We start from the raw sequence: 25,780 nt of genomic DNA on the forward strand, positions 1-25,780 counted from the left end.
AGAGGTTTGGCCGAGCGGCGGCTTGTCGCCAGCGATCCGCTTCCTTCCCTCACGTGGCGATCCGCCTCCCGCCGCTCACGGAGGCTGCCGGGCGTTTTTTCCCAGCATGGGGAGTTCCTTTGGCTTTGGGGCAGCCCCCGGGCACAGCAGGAGCACCCCTGGCCTCGGCCGGGCTGAGCAGCGCTCTCCCGGCCCGGGGCCGGCCCGGGGATCCATCCATCCCGGCGCTCCCGCTGCGTGCGCTGCCCCTGCCCCGCGGGCAGCCCCTGCCCACGCCCTGCCCCGGGGCCGGCTTTGTCACGGCGCTTTATCTCGGATTCGGCCAGAGCCACCCTCCAGCCCGCCCCGTTTAACAACGGGTTGTGTTTTCTCTGCGGGCGCGGCTTCGGAGCCCCCATGTCCCGCTGATCCCGGGCCGTCCTGGCCACAAAGCCAAACCGACTGCTCCGTACCCTTTCCTCTGCGTGGGAGAGGAGGCCTGGGGAGGCGGCGGTCACAGCCCCCCAGGACGCCTCTGGGTCCTGGCAGTGCGGCGTTGCTGCCGTCTGTCATTAAGGGTAAGTTAGACACGTGCTCTCGTTAGTGCATAGTGCAAGGAGACGTTCCTCTTTGGCCTTACTCGGTAGGTTGTGATAATAACGAAAGCTGTGTGACACAGTCGGGTTATTTTCTTTCCTGATTTCTCTGCCAAAGACAGTACCAGACACAAGAACTTTAAGGAGGGGTTTTTGTAAGACAGTTGATGATTGTAACAGTGGTTCATCTTCCAGAAAAGCTTTCCACGTTCTTCCGCAATAAGCAGAGCCGGGATGTTTGGGCAGAGCCCCGCTGGCAGACGCCGCCGCTCCTCGCCGACACGCAGTTGTTGTGACCAGGCGCCCAGTACACCTGCATTGCTCAGTCCCCAGGCTACCAGGGCTGTGTGAGGCCGTGGCACGGGCACAGCGGGGCTGCCACCAGCTGCTCCAGCTGGCTGGAATTTGCCAAGGTACTTGTATTATGAAATTTAAGGTCTATTTTATTATGTCATTTTATGTCCTTTTTTAACTTTGTGGAAGGTGGTACGTCGAACTGAGTGTAAGCTGAGTTTTTCAGACAAATAAAGTAGCTAAAGAGTGAATGTTATTTTATCATTAAAGGGTTTTTACTCACTGATTTGTGCCAATAGATGTCCTTTATCTCAATGACGAGTATTATGTTGCTTTCAAAGTTTTATTTATAGCTATTGATGTAAAACCCCCACACACATATTATTTGCCAAAGTTCAATAAAGGAGGAAAACAATGCTTTTGCTTCCTTGTGCAATCAAAAGTTCCTGGTTTTTTTCCCCGGGTTTTTTCCACCACAGCCCCATCCCACAGGGTTTTGGCTGGGCTTGGGCTGCTACAGCTCTCAGGGGTGGGAGGGGCGAGGAGAGCTGAGTGTGGCCAGACTAATGCAGGACTAATGTGGGGAAACACATCCCAAAAATGCTACCTGGCACTGAGGGCCTGGCCAAGTGGGAGCAAAAGTACTTGGGAGAGGATCTGGCACCTTCTCCCACGAGCACAGCTTGTGTGGCTGTGACACTGCAGGAGAAATCACTTTATATTTATGTAAGTCACAGAATTATATGATGCAATGTAATTGCTGTAAAATTCTGTTCGTTATTGCACTTTCTTTCCCCGAAGCAGCTCTACGGGAGGAGGCAGGAGGTTCCTGGAGCTGAGATTCCATGGCAAGGAGGATGTAGCAGGTTTGCCTTCATTCATTCCTTCAGTCAGTCAATTACCCTAGCTGTGGGCAAGTCTTGTTTGTTTTGTTTCCTCGAAAAAAAGCAAAACAAAGTGCGCAGGGAAAGCACTTGGTTGTATTTCTGCCTTTAAAATCCAAAGGAAACCAGCCCTTTCTTGCCCTAACTCTCCTCTCTGACCAGCTGGAGCAGGGTCAGCCTGGGGAGGGCATGGGGGGACCCCAGAGCCCCCAGCAGTGTCCCAGCCCCAGAGCAGTAACAAGGCACTGCAGGGTTTATTGTCTGGGACCTAACCTTGGCACCAGTGTCTAACCTTGGGGTTAATAAACTCACTGAAAAATTTGTTTTCATGCTCCTTCTCTTTGTGTCCCTCTCTCCACACCGAGCCAGATCCTGCCATTAATTAAATTTACGCTGCTTCATTTCACTTTGCCGAGTGGCCGCGGGTGCCAGATAAAGGCCGAGCTGCCTCCTCAGCACTTTGTGTCACGGTGCCCCTTGCAGCCTCCTTTCCTCTCCCTCTGGGGTGTGCAGGGGGCTCCTCTGGAGCAGGAGGGGGCCCTGAGCCCACGCAGTGGTTGCCCAGACCCCCTTCCCGCACAGGGAGGTGAGGACTGCAGGAGCCAGTGCCACCGGGATGGGGGCCGAGCGCAGGAAGGGTAAAAACCCTTCAAGGGCAAAGAGGCCAACGAGGTGACACCGACACTAATGCAGCCACGGCGGGTCATTTCCATCCCGCTCGCAGGATTGTTCCCCCGGGAATGCATTTTCCAGGCACTTAGCAATGGGCACAGCTGGGAGAAGGAAATGGGACCGTTTCATTAAGCTGAAGGATGAGCTGGGGGTGTGGTGGGATCGCAGCCGGGCTGGGACGCTGGATCAGCGTCAGCTTTTCCCGGTGCCGGGCTGTGCCCCCTGTGCTCTGTGCCCGTGCAGCTCGTTCCTGTGAATTCCCCTCGGCTCGCTGTGTGCTAACCCTGCCAACAATCACAATTATTCCAGGTTCAAGCGCTGCAGAACCCCCTCAGTTTTGTCAGCAAAGGTGGAAAAGCAAAGCACCGAACCAGCCCTTCCATCCCGGGGTTGCAGCCAGGCTGGATGCTGTCCCTGCTCCCTGGAAGGAGCAGACGCTCCCACCCTCCTCATCCTCCTCCTGCTGCTGGGGCAGTGCCGGGAGCGGCAGTGCATCCATCAGGATGAACCCGACAGTAACTATCGGCCCTGTGGGACCCTGACTGCAGATGAGGTGCTGGCAGCTCTTCTGATCCAAACACCATGCAGCACTGGAAACCCTGTGGGAATTCCCTCGGGAAACAGCCTGGGATGCAGCCTGCGGAGAAAGCTGCACACCAACAGCAAGGCAGGGAAAACAGCAGGAGCTGTGCCTTCTGGAGGAAAGCAGCAGGAGCTTTTGCGATGCCACAGCACACGTGGGATGGAGGTGCTGAAGGAAAACAACCAGGACAAAAACCCCCTTGGAACAGGCAGCGCAGCAGGACACCACGGTGGGATCATCAGGTGGGAGCAAGTGTCACCAATGCCCCCACGGACAGAGAAGAAGCCAAGGCCAGCTCTGCCTGCCACAAGCTGCACCCACTGGAAGCTGCCTTCAGCCCCTGCACGCAGCAAACCTCCAGGAGTGACTCCAGGGTGCAGCTCCGAAAGGGATAATGGCAGGAAGCCATAAGATATTAAACCAGCAGATTAAAACATACAAGACCACTTTGGGTCGTGTTACACATCCCTCCCCTCCCGCCTGACAGCACAAGAGATCCGAGGCAGTAAAACACAAGCCTAGGCCGTAATGGCCCAGTAACTGCGGGCTAAAAGCGCTGGGGGAGTCGGCTGCGAGGAGCCCGGCCTGGGCACGGAGCCCCCTGGGCTGCTCTGAGCATTATCCCTTAAGTGCTCGTTTAAGCTTCCTGGGAAGCGCCGCCTGCTTGCTGCAGAAACACAATTAGGCCTCAATTGCGGGTGATGTTCACACGTTATGGATCATCCTTAGACATGACAGGAGAAGGGAGTGCTCTGGATTCCCCGTGACAGCTCCCTCTCCATCATTCCCGGAACTGCCAGCAGGCTTCAGTTCTGCAGCCCCTTTCCCTGCCCCGTGAGAAGTGGGGACCACAGGCAGCATCTCTAGAGAATCACAGAATCCCAGAGTGGTTTGGGTTGGAAGGGAGCAGTGGGATCACAGGCAGCACCTCTAGAGACTCACAGAATCCCAGACTGGTTCGGGAGCCTACAGACCACCACCCCAAGGGCAGGGACACCTTCCAGGAGAGCAGTGCTCCAAGCCTGGCTCTGAACAGCTCGAGGGATGGCAAGGAGCACTTCCTCCCCACAGTGGCCTTGTGCTCTGCTGGCCTTTGGGGCTCAGATGTCACCGGGCAGCCGCTCCCGGAGAGACCCCGGGGGATGAAAGGCCACGTGTCCTGGAGATGATCCCTCTCTGGACAGATAATCCATCTCCACAGTCATGGAAAGGATGCTCATCAGCCAGGCCAGTTAATTCAATAACCTTTTCCTGGTACTTACTGCTGAGCACAAATTTAGCAGGAAAACCAAAGGCAGGTTTTAGACCGGGTCTAAATTTGCAATTTCTCCAGCCTTTTTAGGGGGTGTTAACTCATCCCAGCCTGACACCAGAGGTGCAGCAAGAACTCCAAACACCAGCATGAAGGGCTCTTACAAACACACACAGCTCGGTTATTTCTTAAAAAACCCTTTAATTGGAATTCCACCCTTATGGCAAATGACACACAGTAGGATTATCCCAATTCGCTGTGGTCCATCAAATGGAAGTCCTTGGTCAATCTGAAATGCATATGTTGGGCTAAAAGCAAGTATCTGTACACATGTGGCATTAACAAAATCCCAGGAGCTGCTCTGCCTTGCAGCTTACACTTCACGGTGATCCCCATCTCTCTGGGTATGGTGGGAAGGGAGAATTCACCGAATTTAGGAACTCCTAGGGACACCCTGGCCCCACGAACCCAGCTGTGCCATCCTCCTCTCTGGGGGACGGCAGGAGGCCGGCTCTGACACCATCCACACACCCTCTGGTGTCACAGCACCTTTTGGAAGCTTCCACCTTCTCTGAAATGCAGCCAGGACCGAGGGACAGGTTAAAAAAGAAACTCAAGAGGGAAAAGTTCACTCAAATAATGAAAAACTAAGCCAAACTGCAGAGTGTGAAAGCAGGAAAACAACCTCGCCCCTTTACTTCCCACTTCTTCCCCCAGGACACCACGGGCTGTTCCTATCTCCTCAATTTCCAGCAGATATCCAGCTCTGGGAGCTGTGGTGGGCAGATCCCCTGCCCAGCTCACTCCTGGGGCAGGAGGATGGTGACCCTCTGCCCTCCCCAAAGCGCCCAGGGCTCCAGGAGGGCTCAGGGAGGCACCTGCACCACGGGATTCACCTCTCCTCAGGGCAGACACTCACCCAACCCGCCGGGCATTGGCTTGAGAGATGAGGAGCTCCTCAGAAACCTTGATGAAAACTCCCCTCTGACAGCAGACAGCACTACCAGCTCTGTGAGACAGGCCCCATCTGCTAAAAGCTGGAAAATTAAGTGATTTCTACATGATGGTGTAATACCAGCAACAGAGTAATTATACCGCTTGTGGTTAGAACACTCAAAAGTGAATTTTAAGTACCTTTTATTACTGGGGACAAAGGTAATGCCTCGGAATCAGTGCCAGCTAGTGTTTTCAGGGCTCTCTCCAGTATGAAAATGAAAAGCCGTCTGTATTTATAACACCACAAGGGTCATCTGGAGTTAACCTTTGCTTTCCACACTTGTAAACGTGGCAGTCACAGCCTGGACCACCTGAAGGTCCACGTTCCCTCCAGCTGTGAGGAAACAGGAGTAGGAAGATTTGCCAGACCAGATTGTTTTGCACTGATCCCTAAGCGTCACTCAGAGAAGTGAAGCAGAGAAAGCTCTTTGCCCAACGAGAGATGTAAGGCCAGTGTTCCCAGACAGGCTGGACATTTGTGCTCCTTCTTCCTGCCCAGGCAGCGAGCAGAGCCCATGGGGAGGGAGAGGAGGGAGAAGAGAAGCTTCTGGCTCCCTGCCACTGAAACAGGCACAGGCATGAAGGGTCAAGGAAGACTTTCCTGTGAGCGACAGGGTGCCACAGGAGGTTCTGGCACTGAAGGAACCTCGGTCTGTTCCACCTTGGGAAGCAGGTATGGCAGTGGAGCAAGCAACTCTCCAGAGGTATTAGAGATTTACTGCACTCAACACAGCATCCATCCACTCCTCCAGTACCTCACCTTCAATTCCAACAACAAAACACAGCAGGACGAACCCTGATGTACCACAAGAAGCCTCTTCTCTCTCTAAACGCCCTGTTCTCCAAAGACCAGAGGTCCAAACTGCTCGTGCCTCACGGTTACCCGAGCAGAGCAGCGTGGCACCTGCTGCCCAGCCCCAGCAATGCCCAGGGACCAGCCTGCGGTGCCCAGGTCCTGGCATTTCAGTGCCAAGGACATCAAGTAAACGTGCGGCCCCAGAGGTGCCAGCCAGGCGCCGCACGTCGGGCTCAGCGCCACGGTCACAGCTTTGTGTGGGGCAGGAGGGGGACCCTGGGGACACCCTCAGTGCCAGGGCCCTGCCTGTTCTCAGGCACTGGCAATGTGAGACTAAATTACTCCTAACTGATCATCTCCGTTTAAATAACGGCCATTAAACAGGATCAACCCTACCTATGGCACTCCACGGGTGTCCCACTAAACCACAGGACTGTGGCACAGTAGATAGCACAGAGTGGATCTATAAACATCCTGGAGAACAAGCCTGGCCTCCTAAATTTACTTCACCAAACACAGAAAGCCCTTTGTAATAAAAATAAGAAGAACTTCAAAAGCCATTCTGCTTAACAGATAAGCCATTTTCAGTGGAGCAAATTCTCCAGTATCACCCAAGCAGGCCAATTCCTTTCAATTTATGCTCTTCAAATACTTTCCTGCAGATAATGAAAATGTTTTTCCTAGAAAATGTAAACAAGTTTTGTGCGTTCTACTATCCCAGCTAAGCTTTCACCAGAAGCTTCTGGCAGGAGAAAACCAAAACCAAACCAAACCAAACCAAAACAAAGCCTTATCTTCACGTTCTAAAAATAAAAATACATATATACACACACATTATTAAAAAGCATTAGAAGTCACTCCATCTCCAAAATCTCCAAAGCCAGCTGCAAAGTCCCTCTCAGAACAGACAACAGACTGTGCTGGTCAGACTCAAGCAAAACCAAAGCAACTGTACCTTTGACCTGGCAAGGGAGGCCCCTGCATACAAAAAAATCCCTGCATAGAAATAGAAATAGAAGCTAATTGTGAAAAAGCTGTGTAGGTTTTTCAGTGCTCACTGCTGGGCTCACGCTCAGTCCCATCGGAGTCGGATGAGATCTCCTCACACCCCACAGGATAAATGCCCTTATTCCCCTCTGGAACAAAGGAAAGTGACCCCAAGGTGAAGTTCTCCATGCCGGCACAGGGGTAACAGCAGGGAGCCCAGCAGTGCGGCTGCGTGGGCTGGCCGGGCCAGGGCAGCGTCCCCCGGGGCTGGGGACAGGCGGCTCACAGGGGCTGGCTGCTGAAGAACGCCTTGCTCTCCCTGCACACGGGGTTGACGCAGAGCGGGCAGCACAGGGTCAGCTGGCGGGAGCACACCTCGTTGGACTGCAGGTGGGAGCACACCAGGTCAGCCAGGGCCTGCGGGGCACAGGGAACGGTCAGAGCGAGCAAATCCAGCTGGGCAATGCCCCCCAGCCCAGCCCGGGCGCGCTGCGCCCCCGATAAACCCCTCTGTGCTAGACCCGTTAGTTCCACTGCTGCTCTGCAACTCAGAATACATCAGAGCTGCCTGAAAACATCCACACCCGGCAGGAAACAACACTGCAAACCTTGACAGCCAACCAGCACGGCAGATACCTTGGAGAACAGGGGATTTCCATTGAGAGACTCCGCTCTTCTGATGTTTTCAACTCCACACTAAGCAAAAATAAGGAGGAAAAAGGTAAACCTGTGGATCTGATACTTCACTGGGCAGCCTTCAAAATCTTCCCACTTCATTCAGAAGTTGCCCCAAAATGTCAGGATTAAATGCGGTATCATGGTTTTTAGCACAGCAAAAAATTACTGTGGGGCAACACTACATTTTGCTACCAATTCATTCTTTTTTAGCAATATAGGTAATGGTTTAAAGACCCAGATCTAGAAAGACAACCTCCCACCTGTTTTGTGGTTAAGCCAGTTCAGACTAATTTTTGATTTACAGGAAAATAAACCATTTCAACACACAGGGACCAAACCCACAGAGCATTCACCTCGTTGGCTAAAACCTGGGCATACTCGATATCCAGTTCATAGAGAGTTTCAATGTGGTCACTGGTAAATGCTATTGGGACCAGCAACATGTTCTTCTTTCCTCGCTGGCACAGTCCTTTAATGGTCTCATCTGTCTGGGGACCCAGCCAAGGCATCGGTCCAACCTGGAACAGAACAGCAGAGGTAAAGGAAAAGCACCATTAAATCATTCCTACAAAGAACACCCACATTTCCTAAGGCAGGGTGACAGAGCAGGTCGTGGAGGGGATAGAAACAGTCGTTTTTATTTCCCTGCTTTTGGGCGTACTTCTCACTTTCTCCACTGAATGTTTAACAAAGACACACTTCCCACCGTTCCATCTCAAAGGAACAGAACCCGGGCTGGCCTGAACGAGACTGAAAAAAAGAACTGGAAACGTAAATAAGGGTGCATTTTGTTCAGTCCAGTAAGACCCTGCACAGGGTTTACCTGCACGGCCCCCCTGAGCACATACCTTGGACTGCCACACCAGCCTGTAAGGGTTGGAGTAGTTGAGCTTCTCCATGACCCTCTGGACAGTAGCTCCCACTTCCTGAGGGTACGGATCGCCGCGGTTCACCACCTGCACCAGACACAGCACACCTCTGTCAGCAGGGAACACCCCGGGAAGGACCAGACTGGCCTGGCACTCGTGCAGCTGCGGCCCCACCATTCCCCTGAGGGCACTCACAGACATGGGCAGCGAGTGGGCTGAGAAGAGGATGACCACCTCTTTCCTTTTGTCTGGTGGGAACAGGTTCAGCTCCTTCTGGATGTGATCAGCAAAGCACTGCTCGGGGAAACAGAAACAAAGAGCTGAGTCGGGAGCGCCGGGAGGCGTCCTGCTCTCAGTGACCCAGGCAGGCAGCTCCCACGTTAAGGGCTCCCACTGTAGTGGGTCCTTCCAGCCACCACCCAGCCTTTAAAACACTTTCACACATCATCTGGCCAAAGCACGGGCCATGAAATAACCCCTCTGTAATTCCAGACAGGGTAGACAAGACCCATTTCATCACACAACTGAAATGCACCCTCAGATTGAAGCCTCCCTGCTATCCTTCCTCAGTATCTGTTTCTCTGCTTTAAAAGAAAAGACATAAACCTCCAAGCCTTCAGATCCACACCTGAATGAGAAGGGGATGTGTGGGCCATCGGTCAATTATGCTCCACTTCATCTTTGGCTTCTCCCCCTTCTCGTTATAGTAACGATAAATGGCATTTAAACTGCTTCCTGAAACAGAGAATTAACAACACAAGTTCAGCCAGGCCACCAGCGAGCTGTCAGATTGACACAGCTTGGCAGCAGGCTATTATCATATTTTAAACTGCTGCCTAATTAAAATGCAACAGTAAATCAGAGCTGAGAGTCTCCAGTGGGAACAATTCCACCCCAGAGCACACAATGCACGGGCTGAGCAGAGCTTCAACGATCCATCCACATTCCCAGGCACTGCCCACGGCCCCTGTGCCCCACTCAGGGCTCACCTGTGGTGGAGCAGCTGTACTGGGGGTACTGGGTGAAGGCCACAGCCCTCTCGATGCCGTCCCTCTCCATCTCCTCGATGGCCTCCTCCGTCAGCGGATGCACGTACCGGAAGCCGATGTAGTACTTGTGAGGCGCTGCAGCGGGACACAAACGGCAGGAGAAGGTGAGGATTCACACTAACACAGCTTTACACGTAACACACACAAGAACAGGCAGGCTGGAGCTGCTTGCTGATCATTTTCTGGCTACTTTCGTAAAGCACTCTCGTGTAAGCCCCTTCTTTGGCTGAGCAATTTGCTGGTACCTCGCCTGGCTGTGGTTAGAATTGAAAAGGGATTTACATTATGGTTTGCTTCTGCAGGAACATCACTTGCCTGCCTCTCCTGCACTTAGCAGAGGTGTGGTTCCCAGCCTGGACAGAGCCACGGTGTTTCACCGGGCAAGTCCTGAATTTAAGGATGTAACGGTAAAAAAGTGTGGCTTTAAATGAAATGAGATGAAATGAACACACCAATGCCCTCAGAGCTCCAGCTGCCTTCCCTGCCCCAATGACACCCAGACCCCAAGGACAGCACTGCTGGCTGGGGCAGCAGAGCAGTGAATCAGGGACACGTGCTTTCCCATTCCGACTTTGGAGAGCTTTTACAAAAGGTTTCATGGCTTTAACACCTAATTTTGGCAGCAATATGATTCCCCCTGAGGACATCTCAGGTTCCTCCATTTTTTAGCTCTAATCTTTCGGGTGTCAGCTTTGGGAGCATGGCTTGGTTAGGGGACGGGAGGCAGGCTGGGGAGGTTTGCTGTTTTGTTTTTTTAAGTGGAGGACAGAGGTTCTTAGGAGAACAAAAGCAAAGTTTCTTTTTCAGAGTTTCCAGGTCAGTGGCTCTGAAATAACGTTTAGCAGGTTTCTGAAGGAAGCAGATGTCCCGTGCTTGGGCTCCGCTCCATTCATTTATGCGGGATTCAGAAAACAGGTTTAGTCAGCCCCAGCTCTCTGCAGGAGGCAGGAGAGCTCCCAGCTGGGAGCAGCAGCAAAGAAAGACCCAACTTGAGGAGCCCTAGAGTCAGTAACCTCATTAACATCTCTGAATGGCACTGAAGACAAAAGTCTGACTAACCACAGTAGGGACTGTAGGAGTTTAACCCGGGAAAGGAAATCCTGGGAAGAACACGCCCAACCTGGAAGCAATGCCCTCACAGGGTCAGGGTTTGTTCAGCACCATGGGCAGCAAAAGAGAGAAGCTGCTGTCTGTATAGAGACTGTTTAAATAACAGTGACATCCTGTCCTTGGCTTGGCTTGGACAGAGTCAGCTCCCCTCCTGGTAGCTGGTGAGTGCTGTGTCGGGATTTAGACGTGGGATTTAGGATGAGATCAGTGTTGCTGACACACTGAGGTTTCACTTCCTGCCCAGACCAGACCAAGGCAAAAATGACCCTAAAAGTATTTCTTTTTTGCCACATTTCACATGGTAGCAGCACCTCCTGCCAGTCACCCATGAAGAGGGCTCAGCACTCCCAAAGAGCTACCTGTGAGCACACCACATCCTCAAACGCTGTCTGCAAGCACACCAAATCCCCAAATGCTGTCTGCAAGCACATCCAGCTGTTCTGAAGGAACACCGTGCTCTGCAGGGTCACTTGAGATGCTGAAGGAAAGGCTGGCAGCGCTCAGCACATGCTATTGTTAAACTGCAGCTGCTTGTCAAATAAAAAAGAAGTCTCCAAAGGACTTATGAGGTGGGAGAGGTGCCCAGAGAAGGGTGTGACTGCACAGAGAGTGGTCACCAAACAAAAGCAGGTGGGAGTGGGACACTGGGAAAAGCAGATAAACCTTCCCAGCCTTATCTGCAGAACATGCTGCAAGCCTGGCCCTTCAAGGGTCCTGCCCCAAGAACACTCCTGCCTTGGATGACACAGCAGGCCTCAGGCTGTACCTGCAAGGACCACAGCTGGAACTAAGCCAGGCTGTCACATCTGTGGAGAAAGGACTGAACATCACCTGAAGGAAGGTACCAGTGACAAAACACATTCTGAATGGATGAAATAAACTTGGTTCTAGCCTTCCAAGAAGGTTGCTTTTAACCTTCCAGATCCTTTTAGCACTCCTTTTCCTCTAGCCCCTTTCTAAACGAGCCTGAGGCACGTGCCACAAAGAGCCCTGCGTGAAAGGACATTCACAGAAACATCTGCACCCATTTCCCATCACAGTCCTGCTACCAGGCACTGGCACAGGCCACCCCATACCAGTCAGCACTCCTTGCTGGGAGGGAGTCAGCTTCAGAGAGATCCTGTGACACACAGACAGGGGAGGGAGGCTCTATTCATGTTGGAAGTTTTCTCATCTTCACGAAGGACTGGCACAGAGAGCACCTCCTTCCACCCCAGCCAAACTGTCCAGCCTTATCTGCTGCTGTGTCCCCGGGTGGGGCTCGCTGCTATCGCTCAGCCATGCCCTGCACTGCCTTGTCTTTTCTGCAAATGTTCTCCTTTCAGCCCTGAAGGGGCTGCTGAGAAGAGCACTCTGAACCCTTCCTCCCACACCCACCTTAGGTCACATGAAATGCATTCCCCTCTCTTCCCACCTAAGCCTCAGCCGCTTGTCTCAGTGCAGGCTTCCTCAGGCTCAAGCAGGGCTTACAGGGCAAGGCACGATGCCACACACCAAGGGAGAGCGTCTATTTTACATATAAAATAACACACTAAGTGTGTTACGTCCAGGTGTCCTGGCTTTGGGACACCTGAAAACAACACACTCAGTCTATCACAGCCATCTTCCCGTGATCACAGGAGAAACAGAGGTGACTCCTCGAGCCCAGCCTTCGACAACAACCTCCCAACAAAAAGAACCCCTTCCGTGCTACCTTTGGCACGACTTCCAGCAGGGCTGGAATCCACCCCACCCTGAAAGCCAAGAACCAAAGCTGCTTGGCAAGCAAACGGTTCCCAGGCAGAGAGCAAAAGCCCGCAGCGGGCTGGGCAGAGCAGTACCGGTGCGAGGAGACATGCTGTCCAGCAGCTTCACCATGCCCTCCCCCTGCACCGCCGTCCACTTCTTGATGGGGGAGCCCCCGCCGATCCTGCTGTACTGCTCCTGGATCTTGGGCGTGCGGCGCCTGGCGATGAGCGGAGCCAACTTACTGCAGCACGGGAGAGGGACGTGTTAACGGCACAGCCCAACCACCCCTTGCCAGAGCTCTGCCGCAACGGGCTTCCCCTGGCAATCCCCGTGCATTTCAGCGGAGCAGCACGGTTTGTTTGATGTTCCCTTCCACCACCCTTCCCACACTGCAATCTGCAGTTAAAAGTGAATGACCGTGGCACACCCACTTCCAGGGGGCTCTAGCACTGCCTCTTGCACTGACTGCTCCCAGGACGAAGTAGTCACAGGGGATGCTGCTCCCCACAGAAGGGAAATATCAGAGCCCACAGCTCAGGCAGCAGCACCCAACACCCCCAGTGCCACAGGAGATCCCAGCGCTCCTCACTTTTGAACTGGAAGCGTCATTAGATCTCTGTCCAGGAAGAGACGCAGCAGGAAATCGTGGACGTCATCCAGCCGCTCTGGGCCTCCCATGTTCAACATCAAGATTCCTGTTTTAGGTTTCCTATGGAAGCAAGAGATAGTTCAAACCCTAGACCCACTGCTTTTATTTTTATCGTGACGACAAAACAACCAGTTTATCCTCCCGGATTTGCCTTTTGCGAAGGCAGCTCCTATTCCAAGGCTCCTCCTGCTTATGTAAACGCTTGTGCTAGGAACAGGAATAGCCAGGCACAAGTATCTACATGATCTTTGCTTTTTTAAAAAGTAACCACTGTGTAACACCAACTTTAGCTGGAAACACACTAAGAAAGCTGCCTGGCAGCTGCTGGCTCTAAGGGAGGTTATAAAACAGGATTTCAGCTGTGGATTCCAACCAAGCCAAGCAACAGCTTCCGGGGAAAACAGATAAGCCACTCACACAAGTCTTTGTCTTCATTACTGTGGGGACACATCTCACCTCCTGCACCAGTGGCAGCAGCAAGAAGCCTTTCTACACATAAATTCATTGCAGGGCCAGTTGTGTTTGGGTTGGGTTTCTCCAGAATGCGTTTCCTATCCAGGTGCAGGTCTGGCACACCATTGTAAGGATGAGGTCCCATAGATAGTGCTATCAGCATTTACAGAACGGCTGCTGATCACAACTCTCACCCAAATTCCCCAGGGAATTGTTCCCCTGCCCAAGGGAGCCCGCAGACCAGGACCTCTCACTTTCCCAGAGATGGTTTAGGTTCAAAGGGGAGCTTTGCCCTCCTCTTGCTAAAGCCAAAATCTTGCAACAATGCATTGAGAGGAGCCCAGACCTGCCCCAATGTTTCGGGACCTCAGCTCCCACTCCCCTTCTGCTGGAGCGTGTACCAGAAGGCTGCTGAGTAAAACCCAGGAGGCAGGAACCAGAACTTCAAACAGTAATGATGACTACTGTCCCTCCATTGCTCCTCCACTGCCTCAGGCCTCACGTGGGCCCCGGGCTCAGCGAGCCCCGCAGGAACAAGGCTGTCCTTGTCCCGCAGAAGGGAGAGCACGAGGCCGGGGGAGTGCAGGCAGCAGATAAACAATCACCCACACACAAAGCAGACCAAGCCCCGTGGCTGCTCTGCTTCTATCAGGGAGAGGCAGCGGCCCAGAGCCCCCCACCTACCGCTCCTGGGGCTGGACCTGGGGCTTGGTGCTCTCCGTCACCGCGGCGGCCGTGGCCTGGCCTCTCCATCGCGCCGGCACCCGCAGCTGGCCGCAGCTCCTCAGCACTGCGGGGAGATAACAGCGCTGACAGCCTGCACCGCAGCTGCCGAGAGATAACAGCGCCCATAACCCCGTAACGCTGGGCCGAGGGCTCCTCGCCACCACGGCGCTGAGCCCTCCGCAGCCACGCACGCCCGCTGGCAGCGCCGTGAGCTCGGCGCTTTCTCAGTCGAGCTCCGGGTCCTGGAATCAAAGAAAGTCAGCAAATCACCAGCTACTGCCTCTCTTTATACTTACAGCTCTGCAGATAGCAGGCAGCAACCAAAACCCAAACCAAAGCCTCGCTAGTCTGTGAGGTCCAATCATAACTCCAAGCTAACTGGTGGCAACAGAGTAGAAACAAGGGGCTGACACTGAGGAGTAAGTGTCAGACTGTGTAATTCCTCGTGGGTCAGACACACCTGGGCTAGCACAGGATTTCCACACCATGTCTACAGTGTAGGTTAGACATCTGCTCCTGTCAGGAACACCGAGCAGCAACTCCAGAATCCACTTACCTGGAGACCTGGACAACCTTCTTTCTCACTAGCCAGCCAGATGATGGCTATCAATCTGGGCTTCAGCATCAGACAAACCCCAGCATTTTACAAGCCTGCACGCACCCACCTCCCTCTCCAGCTCTCTTGGTGCCCCTTTAGCCACCGGAAAGGGCTCCAAGGTCTCCCTGGATCCTTCTCTTCTCCAGGCTAAACACCCCAGCTCTCCCAACCTGGCTCCAGAGCAGAGGGGCTCCAGCCACCAGAACATCTCTGTGGCCTCCTCTGGACTCTCTCCAGCACCCCCACGTCCTTATGTCAGGGGCCTTGCAGCTGAACACAATCAGATTGTCCTTAAGGTTCCTTCCAACCCATTCCATACAATTCCATGCTGGTTACAGCCTGCCTTTTCAAAGGCACACTTCGTTCTCCTCGAGAGTTCATTGTCACTACGTGGTATTCTTGCAGTGCAAAAATAGTGTGAATTGCTCACAGCAAAATAAAAAAGGTTAAATTCTGCATGCCCGTCTCTCCGGCAATTGTTCAGTGCGACATTTCCCCCGTCAGACCGCAGGAGCTCAGCAGTAATTGAGCCCCAATAGCACAGAGCTCCTCGGCAGCAGACCCACCCGCTGGGAAGAGCATCTTACAGCTCACAGTTCTCTAATAACCTCCTGAACAGATGCTGAACGGCCTCAAAACCTGCTGAAATCAACAGCAACGAAACGCATCCTGCAAATCCAGCCTCTTACCCGGGATTACCAGCGCATAGCTGTGGATGCCTGTGTCTGCACTGATACAAAAGGCTGCAAACTAAAGAACTTCAAGCACTGCTGATGCCTGAAAGGCTCTTTTCAAATACTTGTATTTTTTTACTTCCAGTTCTTGGGTTATTATGTTCTGAGGTGCTGACATTATACACCAATGATAGAGAACAATAAAAAGGGAAGTTTAAACGGCTGTATTGATACTTCTGTTTTGTAAGAAGGCATTTGTTCTTGGCCCAGAGAATGGTAGAGCACTGCCCAGGCTCCCTAGGGAATGGTCACAGCCCCAAGGCTGCCAGAGCTCCAGGAGCACTTGGAAAATGCTCTCAGGCACAGCGTGGGATTGCTGGTGACCCGTGCAGGGCCAGGAGCTGAATCAATGACCAGGAGTCCCTTCCAAGTCAGGGCATTCCTCAACTGTCTGACTTAACGTGAGGTTTATGCATGTTTCCACCTGCATCATGAAGGACACGGTGCAGAACGGGATGTGCAACGAGGATGATCCCAGTCTGATGGAACATAGGTAAAAGCGTTCTTTCATGTCTTTCACAAGTGGCACTATGGTACTAAACTCTAAAAAGAACACTGGGGTGGGTAAGCACAAGGTGCCTGCCGGCAGGGACACGAAGCGAGCGCTGCCCGGCCAGGGGCGAGCAGCGGGAGGACAGCGGTGACCCTGCCGGGGCTCACACCTCCAACCGCACCTGCAGCGAGCCGCGACACAGGCTGCGCTTCCACACAGGAGAGCGGCTCGTTTCGAACTCAGTTCCAAGGAGGGTCAAACACACAACCACACGGGAGATGGGGGCGAGGCTGAGGCTGACAGGAGCAGAGGCGCGCTCCCCTCGGCTGCCGAGCCCCCCGGCCATGGCAGCCCCCAGGCGAGGAGCCCCCGCGGGGCGGGCCGGGAGACCCCGCGGACCCCCTCAGGGCAGTGGCGGGAAAGAAACCGCCATTATCCTGCGCGGCTCCGGTGAGCACGGCCCCGGTGAGCACGGCCCCGGTGAACACGGCCCCGGTAAGCACGGCCCCGGCGCGGGTCAGCGTTATGAAAGGCGCCTTTCGGGTGTTGTGTAACGCCTTGGCGGCCGTGCCGCCGCGCTCCCGCCCGCGCAGCGCCCACGGTGACCGGTCAGCCCTCAGGCCGCCCGCCGCCCCCGGCCCCCCGTTCCCGCCATCGCGGCGGCGCCCTCACACTCACGGTGACGGCCGGCAGCGGCGGCGGCGACAGCCATCTTGGCAGCCCGCATTCCCTCAGACAGCCCCGACACCGCCCCTCGCGTTACACCGCCCCGGTACCGCCCCGGCACCGCCCCGCTACCCACACGGCTGAGGGGGCGGTCCGGGGAGAGCGGGCGGCGATCCTGAGGTGGATGTCCCGATAGTGGCGCTGCCCCGGCTCCCCTCCAGAGTCCCTGCGGACTCCCACGGAGTAAGGGCGATTAATCCCCGGTTTGAAGTGACGCTCCAAACTGCAAAACGTTTTAAAACGGTAAAAGCGTTTAAAAAGAGATTTTAAATGTTATTGTAAAAAATGCTGGGGGGTTTTCTCAGCGGGCGCCTCGTGAGAGAGGAGGGTTCGGTTCTGCACCCTGTCAGACACTGGCGCAGGAGCACAGAGCTCACCTGGTAACCTCCATTCCCAGTAGAAATTCAGGCCCTGGAAAAGGTTGCCCAAGGAGGTGGTGAAGTCACCATCCCTGGAGGTGTTTAAAAGGCATCTGGATCCGGCACTAGGTGATGTGGTTTAGTGGTTTAGGAATTCCAGAGGTAGTGCTATGTTGGTGGTTGGGCTTGATGATTCTACGATAATGATACTATAATTTAAACACAAAGGAAAAAACACCACAGCACTTATCCTGCACATGTGGGTGGTTTGCATTCCATGTCTCCAGCTGTAGTTTTGGACAGCTCATGGAAGGGCCAAGGCAGAGCTAGCTCTCGGTGCCAAAGGCTGGCAGCACCATGTTCTCCTCAAAAGTGCCTTACAAAGCAGGGCCAGGTAACCTTTAGCATAGATAAATATAAAATAGTGCACACAGGGAGCAGTAATCTAATCAAAGCTAAAGGACAGTCACCCCAAAACTGCCATGACAAGGCTGAAGGTCCTGAAACCAGTGCTGGCAGCACAGTTTACCAGTTCCTAATCCAATTACCAATCTGATTGTCTAGAGACCCTGTGAGGGAAAATGAAAGTGAAGATGAGGAGAGATCTAAGCTCTGATTGCACATTTTCTTCTCTTCTGCAGGCTTGTTTTTCCTTCCTAATAAAAATAAATACAGGCTGTGTTCCAAGGAGCTGCAGCATTTTTCCCAGATCCCACCCCACATCTCTCCAGCAGCTGCCGAGGGAACTGCACAGCAGTCACTGGTAAGTTCCACAGCATCTTTCATCTGGTCACCTTTTAAGCTCCTTATCTGATCTGCCTCTTCCATGAGCACTTCCTAAGCCCTCAGTCCTTCCTCTAGCAGCTCCCCTGATAAGGAGGCCCTTAACCTTTACAAAGCAGCTCAGCCCTGTCAGGTTTAAGGACTGAAAACTCATCCCAAACAAGGGATGCTTTTCTAGAAGCATCTTTTCCCAACACTTCTCCCTTCCCATTACTTCAGGCACTAAAAGTCAAGTATTTTACAGTCTTTACCTGGTGCCAGAAGTCCAGGCTGCTCCCCCCAGCACTGCTGCCTCAGTAACCTTAGTCAGCACCACATTGATTCTCTCCAGGACATTTCACTAGGCAGCTGAGGTGGTCCCTCCAAATTAGAAAAATTCACGCTTTTAAGTGGGTTAATGGGGATTTTGTTTAAAAACAAACAAACAAACAAACAAACAAACAGCTCATGCCAGTTCTTGGGATATGTTTACTGCACTTGAAAATTCCCTTTTCCTGGGTTTTTGTCCACACTGTATCACACAAGCTGCAAGGACTCAGTAAAAGAAACAGGCCTTAATGTCAAGTACTGCCTTGCACACCAGCTTCTGTTGCCACAATTTATTGGTTGCTGATTTAGACCAGTTTATATAACATGCAAAATGAAAAAAAAAACAATCACTTGTTACAAAAATACAGGTATCCACAGCTCAACAGTTCCAGGAGTGAATGGTAAATCCAGCTCAAGTCTCAGTGCAGGTGGCAAATCATGCACCTGCCTTTCTATTTCTCTCTGGTAAAGCAATTGCTTTATGGCAAAAACGATACAGATGACTCAAGACACGAAGTATTTCCTTATCCCTACTTGATAAATTGATTACAGCCAGGGAAGCTGCTCAGCTGCAGTAGCACAAGGGAACAGGGAGCTGCTCTATGAACACACCTCAGCGTGACACGGGAAAGCACTGCTGGGGCTGCAGGCTGGAGATTCACTGTGTTTCCGTTACCGTTCCTCCGGGTCTCAGTCACGCGTTTCTGCTCGCAAACGGGGAGCACAAGGCGCCACAACCCCCCGTGGCCAGGAGCCACCAGACACGTACAGCTGGGTGTGCACGGACCCACGGCAGCGCTGCATCCACAGCTCTTGGGAAAGGGAGCAAAGCCTGCCTTGCCAGCAGCCTCAGCACTGCTGAGCAATAAATAACCTGAAAAACCCCCCAAGCCCCAACCCACGTCCCTCACAGCGGAACTCTGTGCGCTGTACTACACACCTCGCTACCGAATCAACTCGGAGAACCCCCATTAGAATCAGCAGGAACTAAAAACGTGCAGTGCTCAGGGTACTTATTCCCATTTTTATCCTTTGCTCCTGGCTCTCCATACCATTCTCACAGGGCACTCCTAGGGAATTTCAAGAGCTTGAACTCCTGATTTCCCCAACAAGAAACCCCGAGAGAAAAGAGATTAAAATTAAAGCAAATTTAAAAACAAAATGATCAAATGCCCAACATACTTTAAGTCACCGAAGTTAAAAGCAGAAGTGGTTTTTTTTTTAAATGATAACTTAATCTTTGTTCTGTGATGACTTAAGAGCACAAATGCACCTAAACAATTTTTCTAAGGCTTTTTCCAGTTAATTACTAGCATTTTTGTTTTAAAAAAGAGGTTTTGGTTTTTGTCCTTTCCACATCCTAAATTGGTATTTGAACTAGCAACAGGTTGCAGGCAGTCTTGTTGTCAGACAGGCTGTAGTACAGCAGCATGTATCATTCTTTCCCGAGCATCAGCTGCTCAGTTTTCCAGGAGCTTTTCCTAAGGATGGCTAGGGTTTGCAGCGCTGGACAAAGCGTGGATAGAGACAGACATCTCGGATATGGTGCCTGTTCAGAATCCAGGTCAGGAACCGCTCCAATCCCAAACCGTATCCTCCATGAGGGCACGTACCATATTTTCTCTGTGAAATTCAGGGAGGGGATATTACACATTTCCTCGTATTTCACAGCTGCAGTAATATCCCCAGAAACAAACCAACCGACCCCTCTAAGAGGGCAGCAGCCCCGGCTCTAGTCCAGCCAAGCAGCAGGCGGTGCCGTACTGACCTGATCCGTGTACCAGTAGTAGGGCGCGGGATCGATGCCCTCCCTCTTGTAGCCCTCGAGCAGCTCCTCGCTGTCCCAGGTGCGCATGGAACCGCCAACGATCTCGCCCACGTTGGGCATCAGCACGTCCACCTGCAACGCACCGCAGCACGCCCCGCTTACGGCACCACGCCGCAGCAGGGGAGCGCACGTGGCCCGGGCCAGCCACGGCGACAAAAGCTGGCAGAGATCCTCCAAGGAGCTTCCCGGAGCTCCAAGCTACCTCAGCAGGTAGAACAACTCACCGACTCGGTGAGGCGCGAGTCGTCGCTGCAGCGCTGCATGTAGAAAGACTTGATCTCTGCAGGGAAGCGGCACAGCAGGATGGGCTCGTTAATGGTGTCCGTCATCAGCCTCTCAGGAGCTTCAGGAATATCCTACCGTTAGAGAAGGCTTGATTAGTGTTCAGCACCAAAACGACTCCATTACACAACTCCCACATGAAGTGGACATGAAACAAAGAGTTTCAGACCAAGCATGTCCACGCTTTCATCCGAATACGTTCTTAAAACAAACTTATTTTAGAAGAAAAAACCCCCACATGTCTGGGGAGGGAAAAAAAAAAATCTGTTCAATTAAAATCTAAGTCTCCACAATATATGAGAGAAAACAAAGGGGAAAAAAAATCCTGGCCGTGCTGTCAAGTTCTCCTGGGTCCCTTCAAAAAATGCTCACATGCTGGAGAAGTGTGGCCAGGGAACTGATGACAGGTGACAACACAGGTTTTCATCACCACGTTGAAGGACATCAGGCCAAATCCCAACCCACAGCTGCATTCCTACATGACATTACTCCGCCTCCCAGCAGGACGTACCTCCCCAAACTCATAGTAAGTGCCATCTTCCTTCTTCACGTCGTGTTCCTTCAGCCACTCGATGGCATCAGCATAGTTCATGCGTCGGAAGGGACGTTTGGGGGGCTGGAAACCCTGTGGGTAAGAGCAAACACAGGTGGAGGAGCACCATTTTAAATGGGGTACTTTTCTAGCTGATCAGCATGTCCACGACCCATCCCAGCTCACACATCATCAAATTATTGCTTAAATGAACAAACCAAGCTCAGTACTACAAAGCTAGAACCAGGCACAACCACCTCAAGCCCAGTAAATCTTGTAGATCACCTGGGAGGAAAGATAAGGAAGTATTTCCAGAGCTTTAGGACTCCATATTCCAGGGGAGGAATGGAAACACCACTTGTTTCATCGCTCCCTCATGCTCCACCAGCAAGCACCAGCCGGTCGGTATCCCATCTCTGGGATGGAGGGTTTTATTCCACTGGCACAGCACACACTTCCATAAATCCTGGCACACTGTTGGCTCCTGGAACATGCTAGCAGGGAACATCTTTCCCCCACAGTTCTCTGCTTTGGTCATTACCAGCCTTGCAGATTTTTCATTGTTATTATGTTTAATATTCTTCTTCTTACAAATAGTAAGTAAGCTCACTGCCGTGCCCTGCATCTCCCAGAAGAATGTGCTGAACGGGAAAAGGCTTAGGATCCTAATTTCTTGGGTATTCCCATTGCTGCCTACCGGGTTGAGGTCATACAGTAAACTCGCTGCAGGTGACTTCAAGACTCTGTCTACGACATCACACACCAAGTTCTCCAGACGGTCCAACAAATCCTCAAAGCTTATAAAAGGACATTCAGCTTCAATGTGAGTGTACCTGAAACAGAGGCACACCATTGCAAAGTCACATACAAACAACACACCTCTAGCTACGAAACAAACTCATTCAAAAACCCCACAAGCCAAACACACACTTTTGATCCCTTTTTACTCCCACACTGTAAAGGAAATCAAGCTGTTTATAAAGAAACAAGGACAACTGCGCATACTCTGCCAGGTGCCTGCGGGTCCTGGACTGCTCAGCTCTGTAGGACTGAGCAACACAGAAGACATCTCCCAGAGCTGGCAGGCAGGTCTCCAGGTAGAGCTGGGATGACTGGGTCAGGTATGCCTCTTCACCAAAGTAATCCAGCTTGAACAGGGTGGAGCCTCCCTCCACCTGCGTCTGCACTAAGGTTGGTGGTGTGACCTGTTGGAGAACAGGGCTGTCACTGCTTGAGTGAAGAACTGAGGGCACGGGTGAGTCAGGGCACTAGAGCAGCCCCTTGCCGACAGGGAACACACGCTTACTTCATAGTATCCGTTGGCAAAGAAGTGATCCCTGAAGGCCTGCACGACCATGGAGCGCACCTTGAAGATTTTGGACATGTTCTCGCCTCGAATCATCATGTGCCTGTTGTTGAGCTGCACATCCACCTCCGAGTCCTCGTTGAGCAGATTGTCAGCCCCTCCTGCCGGGGCCAGGCCGATGAGCTCCCAGTAATCACAGCTCAGCTCGTGGCCTCCCGGAGCCTGCCAGCAGAGAGGAACACTGGGGAAAAAATCCACTGCCTGCCCCTTGGATGTCTTTGCACGAGGGCTTGCAGTGATGGGACAAAGGGGAATGGCTTCCCATGGACAGAGGGCAGGGCAGATGGGATATCGGGAAGGAATCCTTCCCTGTGAGGGTGGTGAGGCCCTGGCACAGGCTGCCCCGAGAAGCTGTGGCTGCCCCCACCCCTGGAAGCGTCCAAGGCCGGGCTGGATGGGGCTTGGAGCAACCTGGGATGGTGGGAGGTGTCCCTGCCCATGGCTATATATGGACATACAGCTATAGCTATAAGGTCCTTCCAACCTAAACAGTCTGTCACTGACTTCTGCTCTCACCAGCTCCCCCATGTGGGTCACAGCCGCCTTCCAGCCCTGACAAACTGCATTTTTAGTTCAATTACAGCATTTTCACAGTAGAAATCCAGATTTTCAAAGGCTAACCCACAGATTTTACCAAAATGTAATAGTGGGGGCTCACATTACCTCACCTTGGGTCGATCCTACACACACATCTCAGTAAGAGAGATGTGAAAAAATTCTTAACCTCACAAAATAAAAACTGTTAAGGAAAATGAAGCCATGTCATTTAACATAATTCTCCACGTTATACTTTAAGAATTGTGTACCAGTGGAAAATCATTTCAGGCAGAAGCAGAACAGTCACACAGTTCACCTGTCTCCCACTGAACAGCGGGTGACAGCACAGCTTTGGGAGCTTTGTGCTTTCTCTAGCCCTAACTCCCTCTGAAATAACCCAGTGATTCCTTACACCTCTGCTTGTGCTTCCCTCAGGACACCACTGACCCCTGAGGGAGGAGGAGAGGGCGGAGGAGCTCCTGTACCTGTTTGCCCTGGGGCAGGAGGTTCAGCGTGCCATACACCACCACACTGCTCTCCGTGGACAGCACCAGCCCGTTGTAGCACTGGCACTGCAGCGAGACAGACAAAGGCACAGGTAAGCAAGTTTTTATTCCTCGCTTTCCTACGGCATCAACTGGAGTCACACGTTAGCACATAGTCACTCCTACACAGCTCCCACACTGACAAACTGCACTGGCAGGACAAACAATTTAACAGTAACACAACCAGGTTCTGGAGAACTTAATAACACTGACATAAGAGAACACCAGGTGAGGTACCAACTCTTCAATTAATGACAGAATAGAATCATCACAACTTACCAGCTCATCAGAAAGGACACACTGTAGAAACCCTGTGCCATCTCTCAAGACAATAAACATCAGATTTTTCCCTAGTTAAAAAGAGAAGGAATTTGGTTTCACTATGAGCAGGTGCTGGTTAGCTCCTCATTTGGCAGCATTAGCTTAAAACACAAAACAAGTCAAGGGAATATTCTGGAGGACTAGCCTCCAAACTGAAAATCCTGCTGGATCTGAACTAAGAAATGTCCGTATGCCCACACATCAGGGGGAATTGTCAGTGTTGCAGTGATCATTGAGATCAACCAAAGAGGGCACCTAACTGATTTAAAAATTTGAGACCAGGTGCTGCTAGACTCATTCTGTGTCCAAATTCTGGAGGTCACTGTACCTAGTGTATCTCCATGCATGGGCTCAACAACGCTCGTGCTTTACCTTGTCTCCGTAACCTGTGGATCCAGCCAAAAATTTTCACTCTCTGCCCTCTGTAAGCCTCCAGAGCATTGATCTTCACCTGTGAGGCAGGGAATAAAAGCCATTAAACAGGGGAATTGCTCACCACCCCTTAGAGTTCACCCCAGAGCAGCACAATCTCTGTGCTCACCAGATGCCCTAGCACAGACCATGCACCAAGGCATGGGATCATACTCACACACTTGGGCTCTGGAAGACTGGGATCATTCTTGATAACAACCTTCTTGGCTTCCTCCAAGTTCTTCTCTCTTCTCAAGAGATCTTCTGCCTGGTTTGAAAAAAGTAACTTATCAAATAGCTGTAACCAGGCCAGTTGTAAATAACATGTGAAACAATGGCACCAGAGAGGAACAGCCTGCAGCTTTCTTGGAGGGACAGGAATGATAATGACACCATAAAGTTTTTGGAAAAGAATGGTGCTCTGTTCCTTCTGCAGCCTACCTCCTTTTTCTCCTTAGCTTCATTTTTCATTTGCTCCCTGTGCCATAGCTTTTTGACATTCTTCATCTGTGATTTGGAAATGATGGCCCATCTCTAAAGAATTCAAGGGGAGAGCAGATTACACTGTGTCACTTCACACCAAGAAACAGTAATATAATTCCCACTAGGAACCCCTCCAATGCCACAGCACCTCATTTTCTTTTTGGGAATCCACATAAATTGTAGGAAATGGCTCTTTTCCTGCTGTCATCAACGCCTAAAAAGTGGGGGGGAAATAACAAAAATTACCAAAATCAGGTTGCAAAAACAGGTATGAAACTCACATTTAAAAATACAAAGGCCATCATTGGCCCCAGAACACATTCCATGCTCTGTCAAACAAAGCAGGTATTTTACACACTCACCTTCAACACAGTCTTGAATGGTTTCTTTTGCGTCCCATCACCAGTGGAGTCGTTGCCCTCTCGTTCAGACACGTACAGCTCTTCTGGGATACATGATAAATACAGGCAATTACTCAAAAAAATTTACAAGAAATAAACTGGACACACGCGGCTGGGTCTCTGCTCACTGCAGGGGGGTGAATGAGGTGACCTTTAAGGGCCTCTTCCAACCCAACGCTTTCTATCATACCAAATCTTGATGGTTATCAGCAGTAATAAACCTTCAAAGGCACCAGCTGGTCAGCCAGGGTAAGAATTATTTCAGGTATTTCATTTAATTAAAAAAAAAAAAAAAATCAACCCATGCAGTGCGTTCACTAAAATCTCAAGGGCTGCCGAGGTACCGAAGCCTCGGGAGCCACTGCTGCACATCGGGACCCAGAAGGAGCAGTCCTTCCCGGGAACAGCTTGGTGCAGGTAAGCAGGGAGAGGAGGCCAGGGGACCAGCCAGGGTCGGGGCCGGGCCACGGCCGGGCCAGAAATGAGAAGGGCAGCCCGGGGAGAGCCCGGCCCGGCCCCCCCGGGACACCGGCACAGGCGGGGGCTGCGGGGAACGCGGAGGGGTCGCGGTGCGGGGCCGGACCCCCCGGGATCTCACCGAGGGCCAGCGCCGCCGTCCTGCCCAGCACGTCCCCCGCCATGGCCGCGGTGCAGGAAGTGCATCACGGGCGGGCTGAGCCAACGCGCCGCCGCCTTGCGTCAGCCGGCCCTGCCTCCCCTCCCCTTCCCTGCGTCGCCGTCCCTCCCTTCCCTCCCCTGCTGCGCGCAGCG

At 52.3% G+C, this 25,780-nt stretch overlaps 2 protein-coding genes across 2 annotated transcripts; both read right to left on the minus strand.

Moving 5' to 3' along the window:
• Positions 1–4,441: 4,441 nt before the first annotated feature.
• Positions 4,442–16,879, minus strand: FECH (ferrochelatase). The gene is made up of 11 exons (XM_040090601.2): positions 16,805–16,879; positions 14,260–14,365; positions 13,063–13,182; positions 12,566–12,714; positions 9,576–9,710; positions 9,215–9,321; positions 8,782–8,880; positions 8,566–8,673; positions 8,071–8,235; positions 7,676–7,735; positions 4,442–7,456 (listed from the first exon to the last, which is right to left on the minus strand). The coding sequence occupies exons 1-11, from the start codon at positions 16,851–16,853 to the stop codon at positions 7,322–7,324; spliced, it is 1,233 nt and encodes a 410-aa protein (XP_039946535.2). The 5' UTR covers positions 16,854–16,879; the 3' UTR covers positions 4,442–7,321.
• Positions 16,880–18,578: 1,699 nt separating this feature from the next.
• Positions 18,579–25,705, minus strand: NARS1 (asparaginyl-tRNA synthetase 1). The gene is made up of 15 exons (XM_040090759.2): positions 25,608–25,705; positions 24,971–25,053; positions 24,757–24,822; positions 24,567–24,659; positions 24,304–24,393; positions 24,087–24,165; positions 23,673–23,743; positions 23,334–23,420; positions 22,252–22,473; positions 21,951–22,150; positions 21,643–21,778; positions 20,925–21,038; positions 20,356–20,487; positions 20,072–20,203; positions 18,579–19,926 (listed from the first exon to the last, which is right to left on the minus strand). Exons 1-15 carry the CDS (start codon positions 25,648–25,650, stop codon positions 19,795–19,797), a joined length of 1,680 nt encoding a protein of 559 aa, XP_039946693.1. The 5' UTR covers positions 25,651–25,705; the 3' UTR covers positions 18,579–19,794.
• Positions 25,706–25,780: the final 75 nt, after the last annotated feature.

The sequence above is a fragment of the Hirundo rustica genome, chromosome Z (assembly GCF_015227805.2).
Source record: "Hirundo rustica isolate bHirRus1 chromosome Z, bHirRus1.pri.v3, whole genome shotgun sequence".
In the NCBI taxonomy this organism is placed as follows: domain Eukaryota; kingdom Metazoa; phylum Chordata; class Aves; order Passeriformes; family Hirundinidae; genus Hirundo; species Hirundo rustica.